This window comes from Ictalurus furcatus, chromosome 3, assembly GCF_023375685.1.
Source record: "Ictalurus furcatus strain D&B chromosome 3, Billie_1.0, whole genome shotgun sequence".
Lineage (NCBI taxonomy): Eukaryota > Metazoa > Chordata > Actinopteri > Siluriformes > Ictaluridae > Ictalurus > Ictalurus furcatus.
In genome coordinates, this window is record NC_071257.1 from 8,242,550 (window position 1) to 8,260,134 (window position 17,585).

Genomic DNA, 17,585 nt, shown 5'->3' on the forward strand with positions numbered 1-17,585 from the left:
ATTTTAAAGCTATAAACCTTTTTAAAAGGCACAAAATGATTTTCACAATAGTTCTTTGATCATTATGGTTCAACAGCAATATTCAGCCTAACAAAGTTCTTATCATTCTTTAGGGTTAGGGTTATTCATACCATTTCTCAACAACTCAGCAACACTTAGCTGAAAGAAAAATGCCAACTCCAACACAAAAATAGCATGGAAATGGAAGTGCAATATGTGTACACAACCATTCAGCAATGCTCAACGCTCTAATGACAATAATTTCATTTCATTCATGATGTCCATAATGGTTTTTGTTCAACAATAGGCCAAAAAAAGAGAAAAAAAACATTTGAAAATTTTAAAGCAAGAGCTGCACAAAATACTGTATCGTGATTCCATTGTTATATCTTGTAACTCTTTCTGCCATACAATAGTCAAATAAAAAAAAATCAGGCCCTAGGAAAAAAATTAGGAGCACAATGACATTTACTTTAACCAGCAAAACATTTAGTGTCTTAGGTTTCCCAGCTCTTTCCTCATTATCACAGGTAATTAAAATTGTCAAATGGTATAGTTATTAATAGTGGAGAAAGATCCACTAATAGAATAAATTAGTTCAAATGGTTGCATGCACTGAATGTGCATAAGCTGCCATCTTGTCTGAGGTTGGTCAGGATGCTCACAGCTCGCAAAAAACAGTTCCTAAATTTGTTAGTGGGCCCATATATTGTACTCGTCTGTAAAATCAGGGAAATATCACAATCATTATCATAACATGCTATTTCTTTGTGTGTACAATAATTCAAAATATAATATAATATTCTATGTACACTAGATGGTCAAAAGTTTGTAAATACCAGACCAATAACACTAATATGTTCTTGTTAAAAATCCCATTCCAGATTTAGTTCCCCTTTGTTGTTATAACAGCCTCCACTCTTCTGGGAAGGCTTTCCAATAGATTTTGTAATGTGGCTGAGGGATTTGTGCTCATTCAGCCACAAGTCTTTATTGAGGTCAGGCACTGATGTTGGGTGAGGATGCCTGGGGTGCAGTCAGTGTTCCAATTCATCCCAGTGGTGTTCAGTGTGGTTGAGGTCTCTGTGCAGGACACTCAAGTTCTTCCACTCCAAACTTGGCAAATCATATCTTCATGATCCTCACAGGGACATTGTTATGCTGGAACATACAACTATGTGGTAACAGTCTGGTGAAGGTGCACATATGGCTGTGATTGTCAGATGTCCACAGACCTTTAGCCATATAGTGTATTCTATATATTCCATAGGCAAACTCTGATAAACAGCAAGTGTTGGTTACTAAACATGATAAAGGGGATGAATAAATTCACTTGTCTGGCAGGTTTTCCTGTGGTATCCTGACATGATCAAATATCAAGATGCTATTGTTAACTCCATGTAGGCCTTAACAAGGACACACACACACAAAAAACCAAGAAAACCTTTTCTAGCATAATCAAAAAATGTTAGTGTTTCTTTTTAAGATTATCTCAATTTGTCACACCTACTTTATGTTCCATATCAATTGCAGTCACTCCTAGACGCATGACCCCATTCTGATCTTGTATTGGCACAATGAAACAGTGAGAACCTGAGAGAAAATAAGAACAAATGCACTTTAAATATTTTCATGGATAATAAAATGCGTAATAAAATGCAGTGCTCCTTTGCACTGGAAAGTCCATTGGGTTTAATTTCCAATTCTTCAAATAAGGAAAAAGAGAAATATGTCCTATAATAATGGAGACTTATACTACAGATAAGAGCAGTCAATGCTCACAGCAGGTAATGAACATGTAAAATGATAAGGTAAGAGCATTAAGCCCATTACTATCCTTGCTGCAGGTGATTCAAGTTTGTTCACTGCATTTATTATCTTAACCTGCTACCCAGAGAACATCATCAGAGTGTTCAGTAATGTATTTGATAAGGATCTTAGGCTGTGGTTTTACAAAAATAATTTTCTGAAATGAAAAGAGCAAAAATATATGTGCAGGCAATATGTGTTATTTGGAGTTCAAACAGATAGTTTTAGCAAAATTTCTGCTAAGTGTAAAACTCTCATATATATCAAGAACAATCAAAACCAGAATATTTTCACAGACAACAATTTGCTTGCATTTAAATTATTTGGAGATACATAATACATTTTTCCATGTTGGAAAAGAATTGTGTTTATAAATTTTAGAATGATTTTTGTTAGAGTAAAGGTAAATATACAAACCAGTTATTTAAGTGAAAAATTTGAATGGTTATATGCCTGTTCTTATAAATGGGTGCTAAAGATCACTCAGTTGGAAATGAATCGGGTTCCGGGTTAACAATCCCACAACGTCAACTGATAAAACATTCAGAATGCTTGACAGATTGAACCTTCTAGGAAGAAGACATTCCTACTGTATATCCATTGCAGGCAATGCACCTTTTTGGTCATACATGCCATGACATTCTCCACTGATCATGAGCTGTGCAAAAACAGCAGCATGGTTTCCTTTCATTGCATTTCCAATGTATACAGTATCTTCTGTGCATTTTCACAAGGTGCGTAGTCAACAAACTTAATTATGTACTTAATTATGTACAACACTGTAATAGTAACCCTGCTGTTCTATGCTTTAACGCTGTAACACAGAGACCCAGGGACAGTACATTGCTCCTGTGAATAATGAAGATTGACTTGGATCCCGGTAGTGTAACTGCATTTGCATAATGATAATGAGTGAGTTCTAACATATTATTGTTTTTTTATCTATTAATATCAACACTATTACTTAAGCTGTCTCGCATATTTTCATCTTTTGTTCTAAGAAGAAAATCAATTTTGCGCATTAGTCAAACAAGAAATAAAAGTGTAAAGGTTAGCTGACACAAGATTAGCTTTGCCCCAGATTAACAGCATAATTGAGGGAGCAGTTCATCAACTCTTTACCTGTGTTGAAGGGTCATAGTGAGCCTCAGTGAGTATGCCCTGCACATTACTCCCATGACCTCTTTCTGTCATGGCAAACATCCCAGTGAATGCCAACTCCTACAAGTTAAGAAAAGTAGAGATGGCCTTTAACATAACATGCAGAGGTGCTTGAAAATTTGTGAACCCTTTAGAATTTTTTTTTTTACAAAACTGCATAAATATGACCTAAAACATCCTCAGATTTTAACACAAGTCCTAAAAATAGACAAAAAGAACCCAATTAAACAAATGAGACAAAAATATTATACTTGGTCATTTATTTATTGAGGAAAATGATCCAATATTGCATATTTGTGAGTGGCAAAAGTATGTAAACCTTTGCAGTCAGTGTCTGGTGTGACCCCCTTGTGCAGTAATAACTGCAACTAAACATTTCCGGTAACTGTTGATCAGTCCTGCACATCGGCTTGGAGGAATTTTAGCCCATTCCTCAGTACAGAACAGCTTCAACTCTGGGATGTTGGTGGGTTTCCTCACATGAACTGCTTGCTTCAGGTCCTTCCACAACATTTCTATTGGATTAAGATCAGGACATTGACTTGGCCAATCCAAAATACTAACTTTATTCTTCTTTAACCATTCTTTAATGAAACAAAGTGTGTGCTTAGGGTCGTTGTCTTGCTGCATGACCCACTTTCTCTTGAAATTCAGTTCACACACAGATGTCTCGATATTTTCCTTTAGAATTCACATGTATAATCCAGAATTCATTGTTTTGTCAATGATGGAAAGTCATCCTGGCCCAGATGCAGCAAAACATGCCCAAATCATGATACTACCACCACCATGTTTCACAGCTAGGATAAGGTTCTTATGCTGGGATGCAGTGTTTTCCTTTCACCAAATATAACACTTCTCATTCAGTTAAAACTAAAAGTTCTATTTTGATCTCATCCATCCACAAAACATTTTTCTTTAGCAAACTGCAGATGGGCAGCAATGTTTTTTTTTAAGAGAGTGGCTTTATCCTTGCAACCCTGCCATGCACACCATTGTTGTTCAGTGTTTTCCTGATGGTGGACTCATGAACCTTAACAGTATCCAATGTGAAAGAGGTCTTTAGTTGCTTATAATTTACCCTGGGTTCTTTTATGACCTCGTGTACTATTACATGTCTTGCTCTTGGTGTCATATCACAGCAAACCAGTGACTGCATTTCCTATCCTGCACTGCGGTCTACAAACATGGCCGCCATGGACTACACATCCCACACACACACACACACACACACACACACACACACACACACATGCTCACCTTCTCCACAATTGCAATCACACACACCTGTTGCCAATCTCATACTCACTCACTCCATGCTATAAAAGAGACCTTTTGAACACCATGACTTTGCATAGTATTGGATTTGGATTTGTCTGCCTGCCTCTCTCCTAATAAACTCTTATCTGCGTTCGCATCCATCCTAATCTTCATTACATGGAATACGTGACAGAATACTACGCCTTACCATGGATGCAGCAGGAAGAAGGAGGAAACATCATGCCAAGGTATTAAGGTACACCATACCGAGACTCTCTCATAATAGACATAATAGAAGCTTAATAGAATAGAAATCTATTAAGCTTCTTCATTGGGTAGCCATGAATCCCCCAGAGCCATACGATGGATTTTTTTTTTTTTTGGAAAATACCCTGAGTATTTTCTCTTTGACTGCCAATTGCATTTTTTGAGCCTGGCACACCCCAAGACTGACCAGAGGCAGTGGCTAGGGTTCATCCTCTCCCAGCTTGTTGGCCAAGCCCGCCAGTGGGCGGAGCATCTGGCCCATACAAATTCCAAGGGACTGCAAAATGTAACTCAATTTGTGGGACTATTGGTAAATTTGGGAGTCCAGAGTATGCCCCCAACCTGGAGGAGTGTTTGGGGAAGGCCTGCCTCATAGATAAACCTGACTTGCTGTTCACCACCTATTATGAGCAGGCAAACTGGGTGACCACCTCCCCAAAGCTCCTGCCTAAGATCCACTATGTGGTTTCAGCAGCTGAGGTCCAGCCGGAGATCAATGTGGCGACCTTCTTCCCAGAGCTCCAGCAGGAGACCCACGAGGCGGTCTCATCCCCAGAGTTCCTGTCCAAGGTCGAAGAGATGGCCTCCCAAGCCAAGTTCCTGCCCGAGGTCGAAGAGACGACCTCTCAAGCCAAGTTTCTGCCCGAGGTTGAACAGATGACCTCTCAAGCCAAGTTTCTGCCTGAGGTTGAACAGATGACCTCTCAAGCCAAGTTCCTGTTCGAGGTCGAAGAGACGACCTGTAAAGCCAGTTTCCTGTCCGAGGTCGAAGAGACGACCTCTCAAGCCAAGTTCATGTCCAAGGTCGAAGAGACGACCTCTCAAGCCAAGTTCTTGTCTGAGGTCGAAGAGACAACCTCTCAAGCCAAGTTTCTGTCCGAGGTCGAAGAGACGACCTCTCACGCCAAGTTTCTGTCTGAGGTTGACGAGGCGACCTCCCACGGCAAGTTCCTGCCTGAGGTTGAAGAGACGACCTCCCACCCCAAGTTCCAGCTAAGGGTCGACAAGGTGACCTCCCATGCCAAGTTTCTGTCTAAGATCGATGATGTGACCTTTCACACCAAGTACCTGTATGAAACCGACGTCACGATCAACCAAGTTATGCTCATGCCAGTCTGTTGACACAACCACCCAAGATCTCCTCACACCCGAGTCAGCTGACACAGATAACCAAGTTCTGATCAAGCCTGAGTCTGCTGACACGGACAACCAAGTTCTGCTCATGCCCGAGTCTGCTGACACGAATAACCAAGTTCTGTTCATGCCTGAGTCTTCTGACATGAATAACTAAGTTCTGCTCATACCCAAGTCTGTTGACACAGACAACCAAGTTCAGCCTGCAGAGTCGATGGAGAACAACGCTCCACTTTCCTGCTTTGCTGAGGACGGCGCTCTGCCTTCTGGCCCCGCTGAAGACGCCGCTCTGCCTTCCTGCCCCACGGAACAGGCCACTCAGTCTCCCGGTTCAGCTGAAGACATTTTTCCGAGAGGGCCGAGAGGTTGTCACGATTTCCCCACAAGCTAGCACTGCAGTACTCGGAAAGCTGATGCTCGAGCTCGTTGCGTGAGCTCGAAACCCGAGCTCGAAGCGCGAGCCCGATGCGCAAACTCTTAGCGAATGCACACTTTTGGGGCTTCATTGATATTGACTTTGTTTACTTTGGACACATGCTTTTGTTATGGTTTATGTCCTGCCTGAAAGATGAACTCTTTATCAGTAATAATGAGTCCACTAATACAATGTCAGCAAAGTGAAGGATACCCAAGGTGGTTAGCAGCTAGAAAAATTGCATATATTTACAGGTTTGCAACCAACAAGAACATAAAGTGTGGATTAACCATTTACATCCCACCTTTTCTTCACACATATTTGATACCAATGGCGAGGTATTTTCCATTTTAGGCTTAAAAGGACTCAATGTGTGGTAAGCTGATGCTACTGGTGCCAAAAAAATCAAATGTAAAGAAATCTCACTGAAACTGTCTGGTGTTTTAAAAGGTGAAGTGTAGGAAAAATAAATAGTAAAACCAATTTCCATCAAATTTGGGTGAGCAGTGCAGGAATTACAGCACTTTTTATATGTGGCCCCCTCCTTTTTTAAGGGACCAAAAGTTTTTGAACAATTGGCTACTCAGCTGCTTCATGGCCAGGCGTGTGTGTTAGTTGATTTCAAGTCTGGAATTTACATTTGTAATTTGTTGCTGTTAACTCTCAATATAAAGTCCAAAAAGCTGTCACTGCGATGAGTCTGAAAAATCAAAACAAACCCATAAGAGGGATAGCAAACCATTAGGTGTGGCCAAATCAACTACCCACAGCAAAATCCCCAGTGTTGATTTAACACCCCAGAGTGTTGAATTTACACCCTACAATGTTTATATAAGTCCATTGAACACTCTGGGTATTAATTGAGCACTAGGGATTTTACTGTGCTTGGTACATTCTTTACAAGAAAAAAGTATGCATTGGTGAGCTCAGGAGCACCAAATGCCTGGAAGACCAATAGAAAACAACTGTGGTGAATGACAGAAGAATTCTTTCACTGGTGAAGAAAAACCCCTTCACAACAATTGGCCAGATAAAGAACACCCTCCAGGAGGTAGGTGTATCTGTGTCAACATCAACAATCAACAATCCCTTAAAAAAGAGGGGGGATCACATATGAAAAGTGCTGTAATTCCTACATGAATACCCTTGAATTAAAGCTGACCGTCTGCATTTTGAGTTCAAATTGATTTAATAATTTTCATTTCATTTCAACTCCAATATACTGTGGTACACAAATGAAATAATAACTTTGTCAATGTCTAAATATATATGGGTCTTACTGTACAAGTAAATTAATCACAGAGTCAACATTTCCTAATAACTGTGTTACTTGGACTCTCAGTTCTGGAGCATGCAGCCAAAACAAACACAACTCACTACTGAAATATTTTTTGGAGATCAAACTGACACAAAATCTGTGAAGAAGAACAAATAGTACAACACAGGGAAGGACATAAGTCTAGGATTAAATAAGCAAGGATTGAGGTCAGGACTTTGTGCAGGACACTCAAATTCTTCCACTCCAACCTTGGCAAACCATGTCTTCATGGAGCTTGCTTTGTGCACAAGGGCATTATCATGGTGAGACAGGTTTAGGCTCCTTAATTCCAGTGAAGGGATATCTCAAAACTACAACAGACATTCTAACAGATATTCCAGTGGTGACCAACCCCGATCCTGGAGATCTACCTTCCTGAAGACTTTAGCTCCAACCATAATTGTGCCCACATGACCTTCTAATCATTGCCTTAAGAAGTTCTTGGTCAACTAAAAGAGGTGTATTAGATTTTGGTTGGAGATGAAACCTGCAGGAAGGTAGATCTCAAGGCTTGGTGACCACTGCTCTAGCCAATTGTGTGCTTTCATCTTTGTGGCAAAAGTTTGGGGAAGGCCCACATATGGGCATGATGGTCATGTGTCCACAAACTTTTGGCCATATGGTGGACATATTACAATGTAGGTTCTCAAACCAAGTCCAAACCCAGCAGACTTTCATTTTTTCTAATCTGAACACCAACTGGTGAATCATCAAGAGCTCCATGGTCTGGATCTGTTTGAAGCAAATGTCAATTAATGCAATGCAATGCATCTTCAGACCTGACGTAAAGAACCCCTGCTATAGCGTATATTTTTCAACAAGCAGATGGAATGTTAGAAAGCAGCACCTTTGCTCTGGTGGCTATATCTCTCTGATGCACAGACTCCTGCTTATGAAATACTTTTTTTTATGTCTTGAAAGGTACATCAAGACATGATGAACACTGCATGATTTGGTGTATAGTTGGCCATTGCTCCTTCACCTGATCACTGATATGGCTTTTCACTAGAGGCATTTTCAAGAAAAAATTCAACGTATGTTGAACGTATATCTCTCTGCTCTGCTCCAGAGTCAGATCATAGCTAAATGGAAAACGGCATTTCAATGAAAAACGCTTGGTTAAATAAAAATACACTTTATTATTCATTCATATATTCATCATTTGTTCTTTTACTGTATACTAGTGCAAGCTGAGCTGCCTGAGTCGTCATGACAGAGCTGCAGTATATATATATATATATATATATATATATATATATATATATATATATATATATGTTTGTGTGTGTGTGTGTATATGTATGTATGTATGTATGTATGTATGTGTATATATATATATATATATATATATATATATATATATATATATATATATATATATATATATATATATATATTTGGAAATTCCTCATAGGGTGAGTTCAGCAAAAGTGGGACGCCAGGTAAAATGGGACAAATATACATTTCATGCTAGATATAGCCCTTTAAATACCAGGAGCCAATCAATTTTAATAGCCATTAATGATTACCACAAGGGTCTTCATCACTGGTAAAAATGTTTTCATGTGCCTGATAACATCGTTGTGGGCATTATTCAATATGTATTACCTGTTTATATTTTTAATTTTTACGAAATCTTAGGCGAGGTAAATTAATTCTAAATCAAAATATTTTATAGATATTTTAACCATTTTTATGATTGTATAGGCTCATATACTTTTCAAATATTAAATATTTTCTGACAGTGTGTCCCTTTGTAAAATGTTCTTAAATACCTTATTGTTCTAAATAAAACTTTTGTAACAAATCAGTTGTAGCAAACATATTTTTATTAACTTAAAATTGCTGTCCCACTTTTGCTGATTATCTGTCCCATTTTATCTGAAAATGCTCTTTTATCGAATTAATGCTATATCAAATTTACATTTAGGAGGGTTGAGTCTTTACAAAAAACTAGCATAAAAAGTATAAAGCTTTTGTCATTGTGCCATGGTGAATCTATCAAAAACGGTCCCACTTTTGCATAGTTCAACCTAAAGATTCAAATAAAGAGCAAGAAATGTATTAGAGTTTAAAAAAAAAAAAACAATTTAATTTTGAATAGATTTCTGCGGACCCTTTTGTTTGCTTTGTTTTAGATAACTTTGGTTAAAACTTTTCAGACTTTTCTGAATTTTTTGCATTTAGGAAGAAGAACAGCTTATAATTTGTAAATTAGATGTAAATTAATTGCTGAGTATGACCACACTTCTGTAGATTTTATCTGTTCAATTTAAATAAATAAATAAATAAATAGATAAGGTCATCCCTCATTATTTTACTTTTCCACGTTTCTTTGGCCTTACATATACTCCATTTAATTAAGAAAGCATTTTTTGCATTAGCAGTGGTCTTCTAATACAAAACATATTATGGTTGCCATAGAGTGCATTCAGAAAGAATTCAGATGCCTTCAAATTTTCAGACCGTACAGGATTTCACTGAGTTTTTTGTGATTGCTGCGGTCAAAAAATGATGTGATATGATTTTGCTGTGTAAATAAGTTGCACATCACATAGGCATGCTCTCTGTCTGTTCTCTCTGATCTCTATCTCTCTGATAGCCTGTGCATCTTCTTATCTGAGTACACAGAAGTCCCTGTCCCTGTTCTGACACAATAAGCTCTCTGTTCAGAAGCTTAGTAAAGCTGAGGATTGTGTAAAGGACATTAGACATTGGATGTTAACTAACTTCCTTCTACTTAATTCTGATAAAACAGAAATACTTTTATTAGGCCCACGTGTAGCTAGAAGTAATCTTTCTGATCACATGGTTACTCTGGATGGTCTTTCTGTTTCATCATGTGCAGCAGTTAAAGACCTTGGAGTGATTATTGACTCCAGCCTATCATTTGATGCTCATGTAGATAATATTACTAGGATAGCCTTCTTTCATCTCAGAAATATTTCTAAAATAAGAAACATATTGTCACTACATGATGCGGAAATACTAGTTCATGCATTCGTCACCTCTAGATTAGATTACTGTAATGCCTTACTGTCTGGATGTTCCAGTAGGAATATAAATAAGCTCCAGTTAGTCCAGAATGCAGCTGCTAGAGTCCTAACTAGAACTAGAAGGTACGACCATATCACACCGATATTATCAATACTGCATTGGCTCCCAGTAAAATCTCGCATTAACTATAAAATACTTTTATTAACCTATAAAGCACTAAATGGTCTCGCGCCACAATATCTAAGCGACCTTTTGGTTTTATATAATCCGCCACGCCTACTTAGATCAAAAGATGCAGGCTATTTGACGGTACCTCGAATAGTGAAGGCTACAGCAGGGGGAAGAGCTTTCTCTTATAGAGCCCCACAGTTATGGAACAGTCTTCCTATTAGTGTTCGGGACTCAGACACAGTCTCAGTGTTTAAGTCTAGGCTTAAAACGTATTTGTTTACTCAAGCCTACCCTGACTAGATTCTGTTCTACTACTTCGCAGTCATAATAATCTTTTTTCTCCCTCTCTCCTTTCGCCGAGCCCCACATGAATTTATGGAGATACTAGAGATCCAGATCCTTTCTGCCTCTGGATGGAGCTCAAATCTTCTCTAATTCCAGACTGCTGGGACTACGGCTGCTCCTAAGGCCATACAGACTTCATATAAATCCATAATGAACTTTTTCACACTATCTGTTGTTACCCAGATGAGGATGGGTTCCCTTCTGAGTCGGGTTCCTCTCAAGGTTTCTTCCTCTTAAAACATCTTAGGGAGTTTTTCCTTGCCACCGTCGCCACTCAGTGGCTTGCTCAGTTGGGATAAATTCGCACCTTTAATATCTGTATACCATGTTGATATTTCTGTAAAGCTGCTTTGAGACAATGTCTATTGTAAAAAGCGCTATACAAATAAAATTGAATTGAATTGAATTGAATTGTTCCTAGCTAAGTAAAACAATGATCTAACTGTCAGACCCCCACCCTCTTCCTCCTTTTCTGTATATATACTCTGCCTATATCAGTATTAAACTAAGAAGCTTTCACCGAACTCTGTCTGTGTGACTTCTTCCTGAGCTCGGTACTGTCAAGGTAACTGCAGCATGGGTCCAAGAATTTAATTCTGAGGCCGGTATCAGCAAAATATTAACACTGTGGTTTTTTCTTTTGTGCTTTTTTTTTTTTTTTTTCCGAAAACTACTTGAATTGTTTGGTGCATGTGAATTGAAGAGAGCTTTGGCTGAATGTGCATTGTGATGATGTCACATGACACATCTTGGCCCAAATATGTGGAAAATCTATACTAATTTTTTTTTTAAATTGCAAGCTCCTCCAAATATTGCAGTTTGCTTGATTTTGCATTAATTTCTGCGTTTGCAAAATCACGAAATCCTGGAGGGAATGAATTTTCATTTTACATGGCATTTTTACACATTTTACATATTGCTCTAGAGTGCATTACACTCACTTGACACTATTAGGAACACCTGGTCATTCATGCAATTATCCAATCAGCCAATCATGCGGCAGCAGTACAGTGCATAAAATCCTGCATCCTGTCAGTGCAAACCTTTGCCCCAATTTGAGGTCTTGTGGACTTTTTTGCATGTTTTCCTCAAGGATGTCTCTGTAATTCGATATGTTCATTTTTCCTCAATCCTGACAAGCCTCCCAGTCCTTGCTCCTGAAAAACATCACCAGAGACTGATGCTGCCACCACCAAGCTTCACCATAAGGATGAAATTAGGTGGTGAGCAATGCCTGGTATCCTTTAATGCTTTGTATTCAAGCCAATCAAACCACAGAATATTGTTTCTAACGACTAAGCAGTTTTTTCAGTGTCTTTTGTTAAACTACAAGCAAGCTGTCATGTAAATATTGTCTGGCCATGCTACCATTATGGCTTGATGAATCGTGTCATCAAGATCTCCTCTCCACATAAGACCTCTAGAATTCCGTCAGAGTGACCTTCATGTACTTTCCCACCTCCCCGAATAAACCTCTTTCTCTCCTGCTTGCATAGTTCACTGGGTGAATCTCAGTTGGAAGAGGAAGAGTCTCAATAGTTCTTTCCATTTAGGAATGAATGAAGGCAATGGATTTTAAGGCCCTTCAATGCTGCAAACATTTTGTTCCCTTTTCACAACATGTACCTCTACTCAATCCTGTCCCAGGGATGTGTGAACAACTCATTTGACCTTATTGTTGCCAGATATTGGTAAGCAGATGCAAGGGCAGGGCTTTATTAAAGAAAACACAAACAAAACAAACAAAGTGGAAACAAGGATCATTCACAATCAAAAACAACAGTAGGAGCATACACATAAATAATACTCAGAACAGCTGAGGTGAAACACAACAAAATCTTGACAAAGAAACCAGAACTAATTAATTAATTACAAGACAGATGAGAGTAATCAGTGAGGCTTGAGTTTGGCTGGAGAGGCTGCCCCATCGGCTTCTGGCTCAATCTTGGCTGGGCAGGTCCTGATGCTAACTTTGAGGTGTGGAGGGGGAATGGAATCTATGGTGTGTGTTCTGATCAGTAGTGAACTGCACTATGTACAGTTTTGAATGGGGTCAAATGTGTTGTTTGATCTTTCTACTGAGGAAAAAGAAATGTGACTGATTAGGTATGTGTTTCATAATGGCTATGTCTCAGATCTGCATACACTGCATACAAGTGATACTTATAGTGCCTGCAAACAAAACAGCAAAACAAAACAGTACTTGTGTCTTTCCAGCTTGATCAGGGTACTTTGATGTTGAGCTTTCACTTGCAGGCTCACACATCCACTCACTTCACAGTCTGATAGACAGAGAGAGATCACACTTAAACGTGGGTTACATAGCAAAATCCCCAGTGTTGATTTAACACATAGAGTGTTGAAGTTACAGTCTTTATAAAATGAGCACTCTTTGTTTTAATTCAACATGGTTTAAGTGTTTCACATCAGCATGTAGTCATCTGGCCCAAAATCCTCTTCCTGCAATAAACTTTAAATGTTGACACTGATTAGCCTTTTGCTCTTCCCAAGGACTCCACAAGAACTCTGAAGGTTTGCTGTGGTATCTGGCACCAAGACATTAGCAGCAGATACTTTAAGTGCTGTAAGTTGCCAATTTTTGCAGTGTAGCAGGGCACAGTATACTGCTGAAAGAGGCCACTGCCATTAACCTCCACAAGTCACATCCACATGAATGCCAGGTGATTCATCAGACCAGGCCACCTTCTTCCATTTCTTCATGGTCCATTACTGATGCTCACGTGCGCACCCATCGGCGGTGGGCAGGGGTCAGCATGGTCACTCTGACCAGTTTGCCCCATATGCAGCAAGCTGCGATGCACTGTGTGTTCTGACACCTTTCTGTCATAACCAGCATGAACTTTTTCAGCAATTTATGCTACAGTAGCTCTTATGTGGGATCGGACCAGACAGGCTAGCCTTCACTCCCCACACGTGAATAGGTATATATTACCAAAAATATTTTTGCTATTATGCTGAATGTAGATGTTAAAATAAATACCAGCAGCAAGTATTTTAAAGTATAGTAGTTTGCATATACTTACAATAAAATGAATACGAGATATAGTCAATTTTCATTATGATTTTGCCCAAAGTTTTGAACTGATTCTTATTACAGGATATACACACATTTCATGTTAATGTCTTGACATCCTTGGCATTCTATTGCATATTCTGAATGCAAACTTTTGCACTTACCTGTACTGTATGCAAGCACTGTGTTGTTTAAATAGTAATTATTGGATAATGACATTTTAAAGTTATGAATGAGAAACAATTTGAAACAAACAAACATTATATTTAATTTGCAGAAAGGATTCATGCATGTGAAATGCATGTGAAAAAAACATTTCCCTCTAATCAAGAGGGAATCATTTTAGGATTATGCAAAACTATATTATGTTGTTTATCCTATGGACATATTACAGTTAAATGCAGTTGTACATTCTCTCCATTCTATCACTATTACCACAGGAGGGTGCTGTAATGAAGTATTTCTGGTGAGGAGAGCCTAAACTAAAATAGCCCAAAAATGCTAGAGCCAGCCCTGGATCTGATCACTCATGCCATTTGTTACAGTGTGACTGGGACACACATGTGGCTACATTACAATTGTACTGGGCAGATGCACACCTTAGGGCTGTCTACTTACTTACCTGGCCAGTGCAATCACATAGCAGATGAGCTATACACAATCCTGTGACTGGGAATTGGCAAATTAACAAGGTGGGTCAGTTAACTTGGAATGCTTAAGCAGAGTGTAAGTCAAACTGTTTGCAAACAGACGGACAAATCATTGCCCAATATGGTTCACAGAGAGAGCAAAGATGGAGGCTTTCAGCCAGAATGCTGAAAGGATTTTTTTTTTCCAACTGCTGTCACTGATGTTTTTCACTCTTCAGCACATGCTATGACAATCTATGCAACCAGGCCAATTGTTCTGCCTGCTCTTGATGTTACTGGTGGGCCCTCTGTGGCTACTACCCAACAAACTGGTCTTCTTTTGGGTTACAAACCTTGAATTTATGGATCTGGCACCTGGGAGCGACTCCAGCATAATGCTACATTTATAAAGGGTCAGACACATTCTTGTGAGTGAAATGCCTCTGGGAGTGCATAAACTAGTAAAATCGCCTCTTCATTTAAAAAAAAAATGTGTTTATGAGTAGGATCTGGATTTGTTGCTAAGCAGTTTGTGCAACTTGCCAAGTGAACTGAATGTGAATGAAAGACATAGATATAAATTGGCTTTTGCGCTACACAATTTTTGCTGGCCATTATTATGGCCAGATGAGTTAACAAATATCCACTGAAAAAAAACTGCACAAATATATTTAATTTAATTACCTGGACTATTTATCAAGAAAATCAAGTTAAACACTTATTTCTCAACTAGGTAACCACTCACAGGTACAAGCTCTACAATTTCAACTCCTTTTAGGTTGAGCAGCTGCTGAGAACAAAATGTTTCATGACAAACCATAGAATAGGATCAGGAGGATATGCAGTCAGTACAAACAGTACAGAGTAGCCTATCTGCAAAATACACCTAAACCTTGCTTTATTGTAGTAACTTTATTTGTAGTCTTGATTATCCTCACCAAGTCAGAAGACAATTGATAGGTACACCAGGACGATTGCACAAGATAATTGCCATTATTGTTCAATCAAAATGTTACAGACTACAAATTACAGTATGATAGGCTACACTTTCACATGCTACATTGTACAGATCAGAAATGACTCAAATAGTATTAATATGAATTAATATGAGAAAATGTGAGCTGTTTTAATATTTCACAGGTGAGGTTTCAATTATAAGTCAATTCCCCCCTCATTTAGACAATAGCTTTCATCTGGAACTTCTGGAACCTGTGAGGTTGAATACTTATGCAAGCAGCATTTTTCCAGTTAATTAATTTTGACTTAAATTGACATGAGTTTGCAGTTAAAATACTGACAGGAAGAATACATGTATTTATCATTTGTTATTCAAACACATCTGATCAGTTCCAGGTGAGTTGAATCTTTTTGCAAGCTACTGCAAATGTTTGCATTTATTTGATAACATATGATATAGGTAAATGTGAGTGCTTATGAGGGCAACTGTCAATTTGTAAAGTGCAAACTACTTGTAACATTGCTAGCCAACCTTTAAACCAAAATACAGTATATAAAGCAACAAAATTAACATTTAACTCGAGTAAGAATGGACGAATAACACAACATATTAGAAATTAGCAATTGGTGTAGTACACATTCGGCATTTGTGGTATTTTAACTATGAAGCGGGTCTTATTACTCTGCAGGCTTCATAAACAAAGCGTCATAGGTTCACAACCAGCAAAAGTTAGTGTGCTAGATAAAACTATCTGCTCTTTGTAATGGAGAGAAGTTGTGTTCCTTCATCTGGTATAACAGTTATACTGAAGTATACAATAAATACTGAGAACACAATAACAAAAGTGGACCATTTTGGATGCATTTCAAACTGTATGATACTCTACTAAACAGAATGTAAGTACACCAAAGGTGTCATTGCTACTTTGGCCTCTTATTGAGTCTTCAAAATAATTTGGGATCCAGTCCTGAATTCTCTCTGCATGTGTACTTTTTAGAACAATTCACAGATTTAGGCTCCCTGGGGCTTTAATCCCTCAGTCAAGCTGATCTGAAAATAGTTTAGTGTCAAAGGATGGAAATCATTGGACTTAAAGCTGTCAAATAACACGTGCCTACAGATCCACAATGCAATCAGCTCAACCCCTACCTGACTATGTCCTGATAAATATCTTATCACATAAGATGATAAAACACTTATTATTAGAAAAAAACTATTGGGAGACATAGCAATATACAAATGTAGACCTGGAAATTCAGGTACCACACTAATATTCCAGAAATTGCTTTGAATGGAAACACTTTATCAATTGTGCATGTAAATGCTTTCAGCAATCTGTTGTTCTGGACAATTTGTTCACTCTCTGCAAATAAATGTGTGTGTGTGTGTGTGTGTGTGTGTGTGTGTGTGTGTGTGTGTGTGTGTGTAACCATTTGGAACCAATCAGATGACTACATCATGAGGCTTGTAAAACCAATTCATGGCACGGAGACCTGGAGGGCAAAACATTGTTCCAAAATGGCAGCCAGGACTGGACACTCCATGGAACTGCAGCACAGGCCTGTCAATTTGCCATCTGTTTGAAGCCACAAATATTTTGATCACCTCTCAAAAGAAGAAAAACAAAGGTATTTGTACAAGCTGCAAGTTTTGGACACCTGCAATCCATATACAGCATCCGCCACAGTATTTCAATAACTGAAAACAGCTAAGTCCCTGCCAGAGCTCCACTTTGGCGATGTTTACATACAGCTTGTGGAGAATCCAACCTCTTACACTGCTGCCATGATAAAAGCGTACATAAGTTCAGACAGTTATCTGTATTTTCAATCTGGATGGGTCAGTAATGCTGCCGTTTGGTAAAAGTGAGTACTAATTAGCTAACGTTAGTTTCAGGTTCACTATCATCCGCGTTCTAGGACAGTAATATTTCGGTTAGGTTGACATGACATAAATCCAATCAAAACATTATTTTCAATGCCAGGTAAACTATTCCTACTGTTTAAACTGTTAGTGCATCCAAATGAGCAACAACTATCCGCCATTTTGGCTAAACAGATCTGGTAAAAATAACTGGCAAGCAGTGG

The 17,585-nt window shown here is 38.6% G+C and overlaps 1 protein-coding gene across 1 annotated transcript in view; it reads right to left on the reverse strand.

The window, feature by feature from the left end:
* The window catches only part of acoxl (acyl-CoA oxidase-like), a 36,948-nt gene extending 33,793 nt beyond the window's left edge, over positions 1 to 3,155 (reverse strand). The window contains 5 exon segments of the mRNA XM_053620160.1: positions 1,334 to 1,406; positions 1,507 to 1,593; positions 2,443 to 2,518; positions 2,521 to 2,559; positions 2,932 to 3,155. Of these exon segments, the coding sequence (XP_053476135.1) occupies positions 1,334 to 1,406; positions 1,507 to 1,593; positions 2,443 to 2,518; positions 2,521 to 2,559; positions 2,932 to 3,129 (473 nt within the window). The 5' untranslated portion in view covers positions 3,130 to 3,155.
* Positions 3,156 to 17,585: the final 14,430 nt, after the last annotated feature.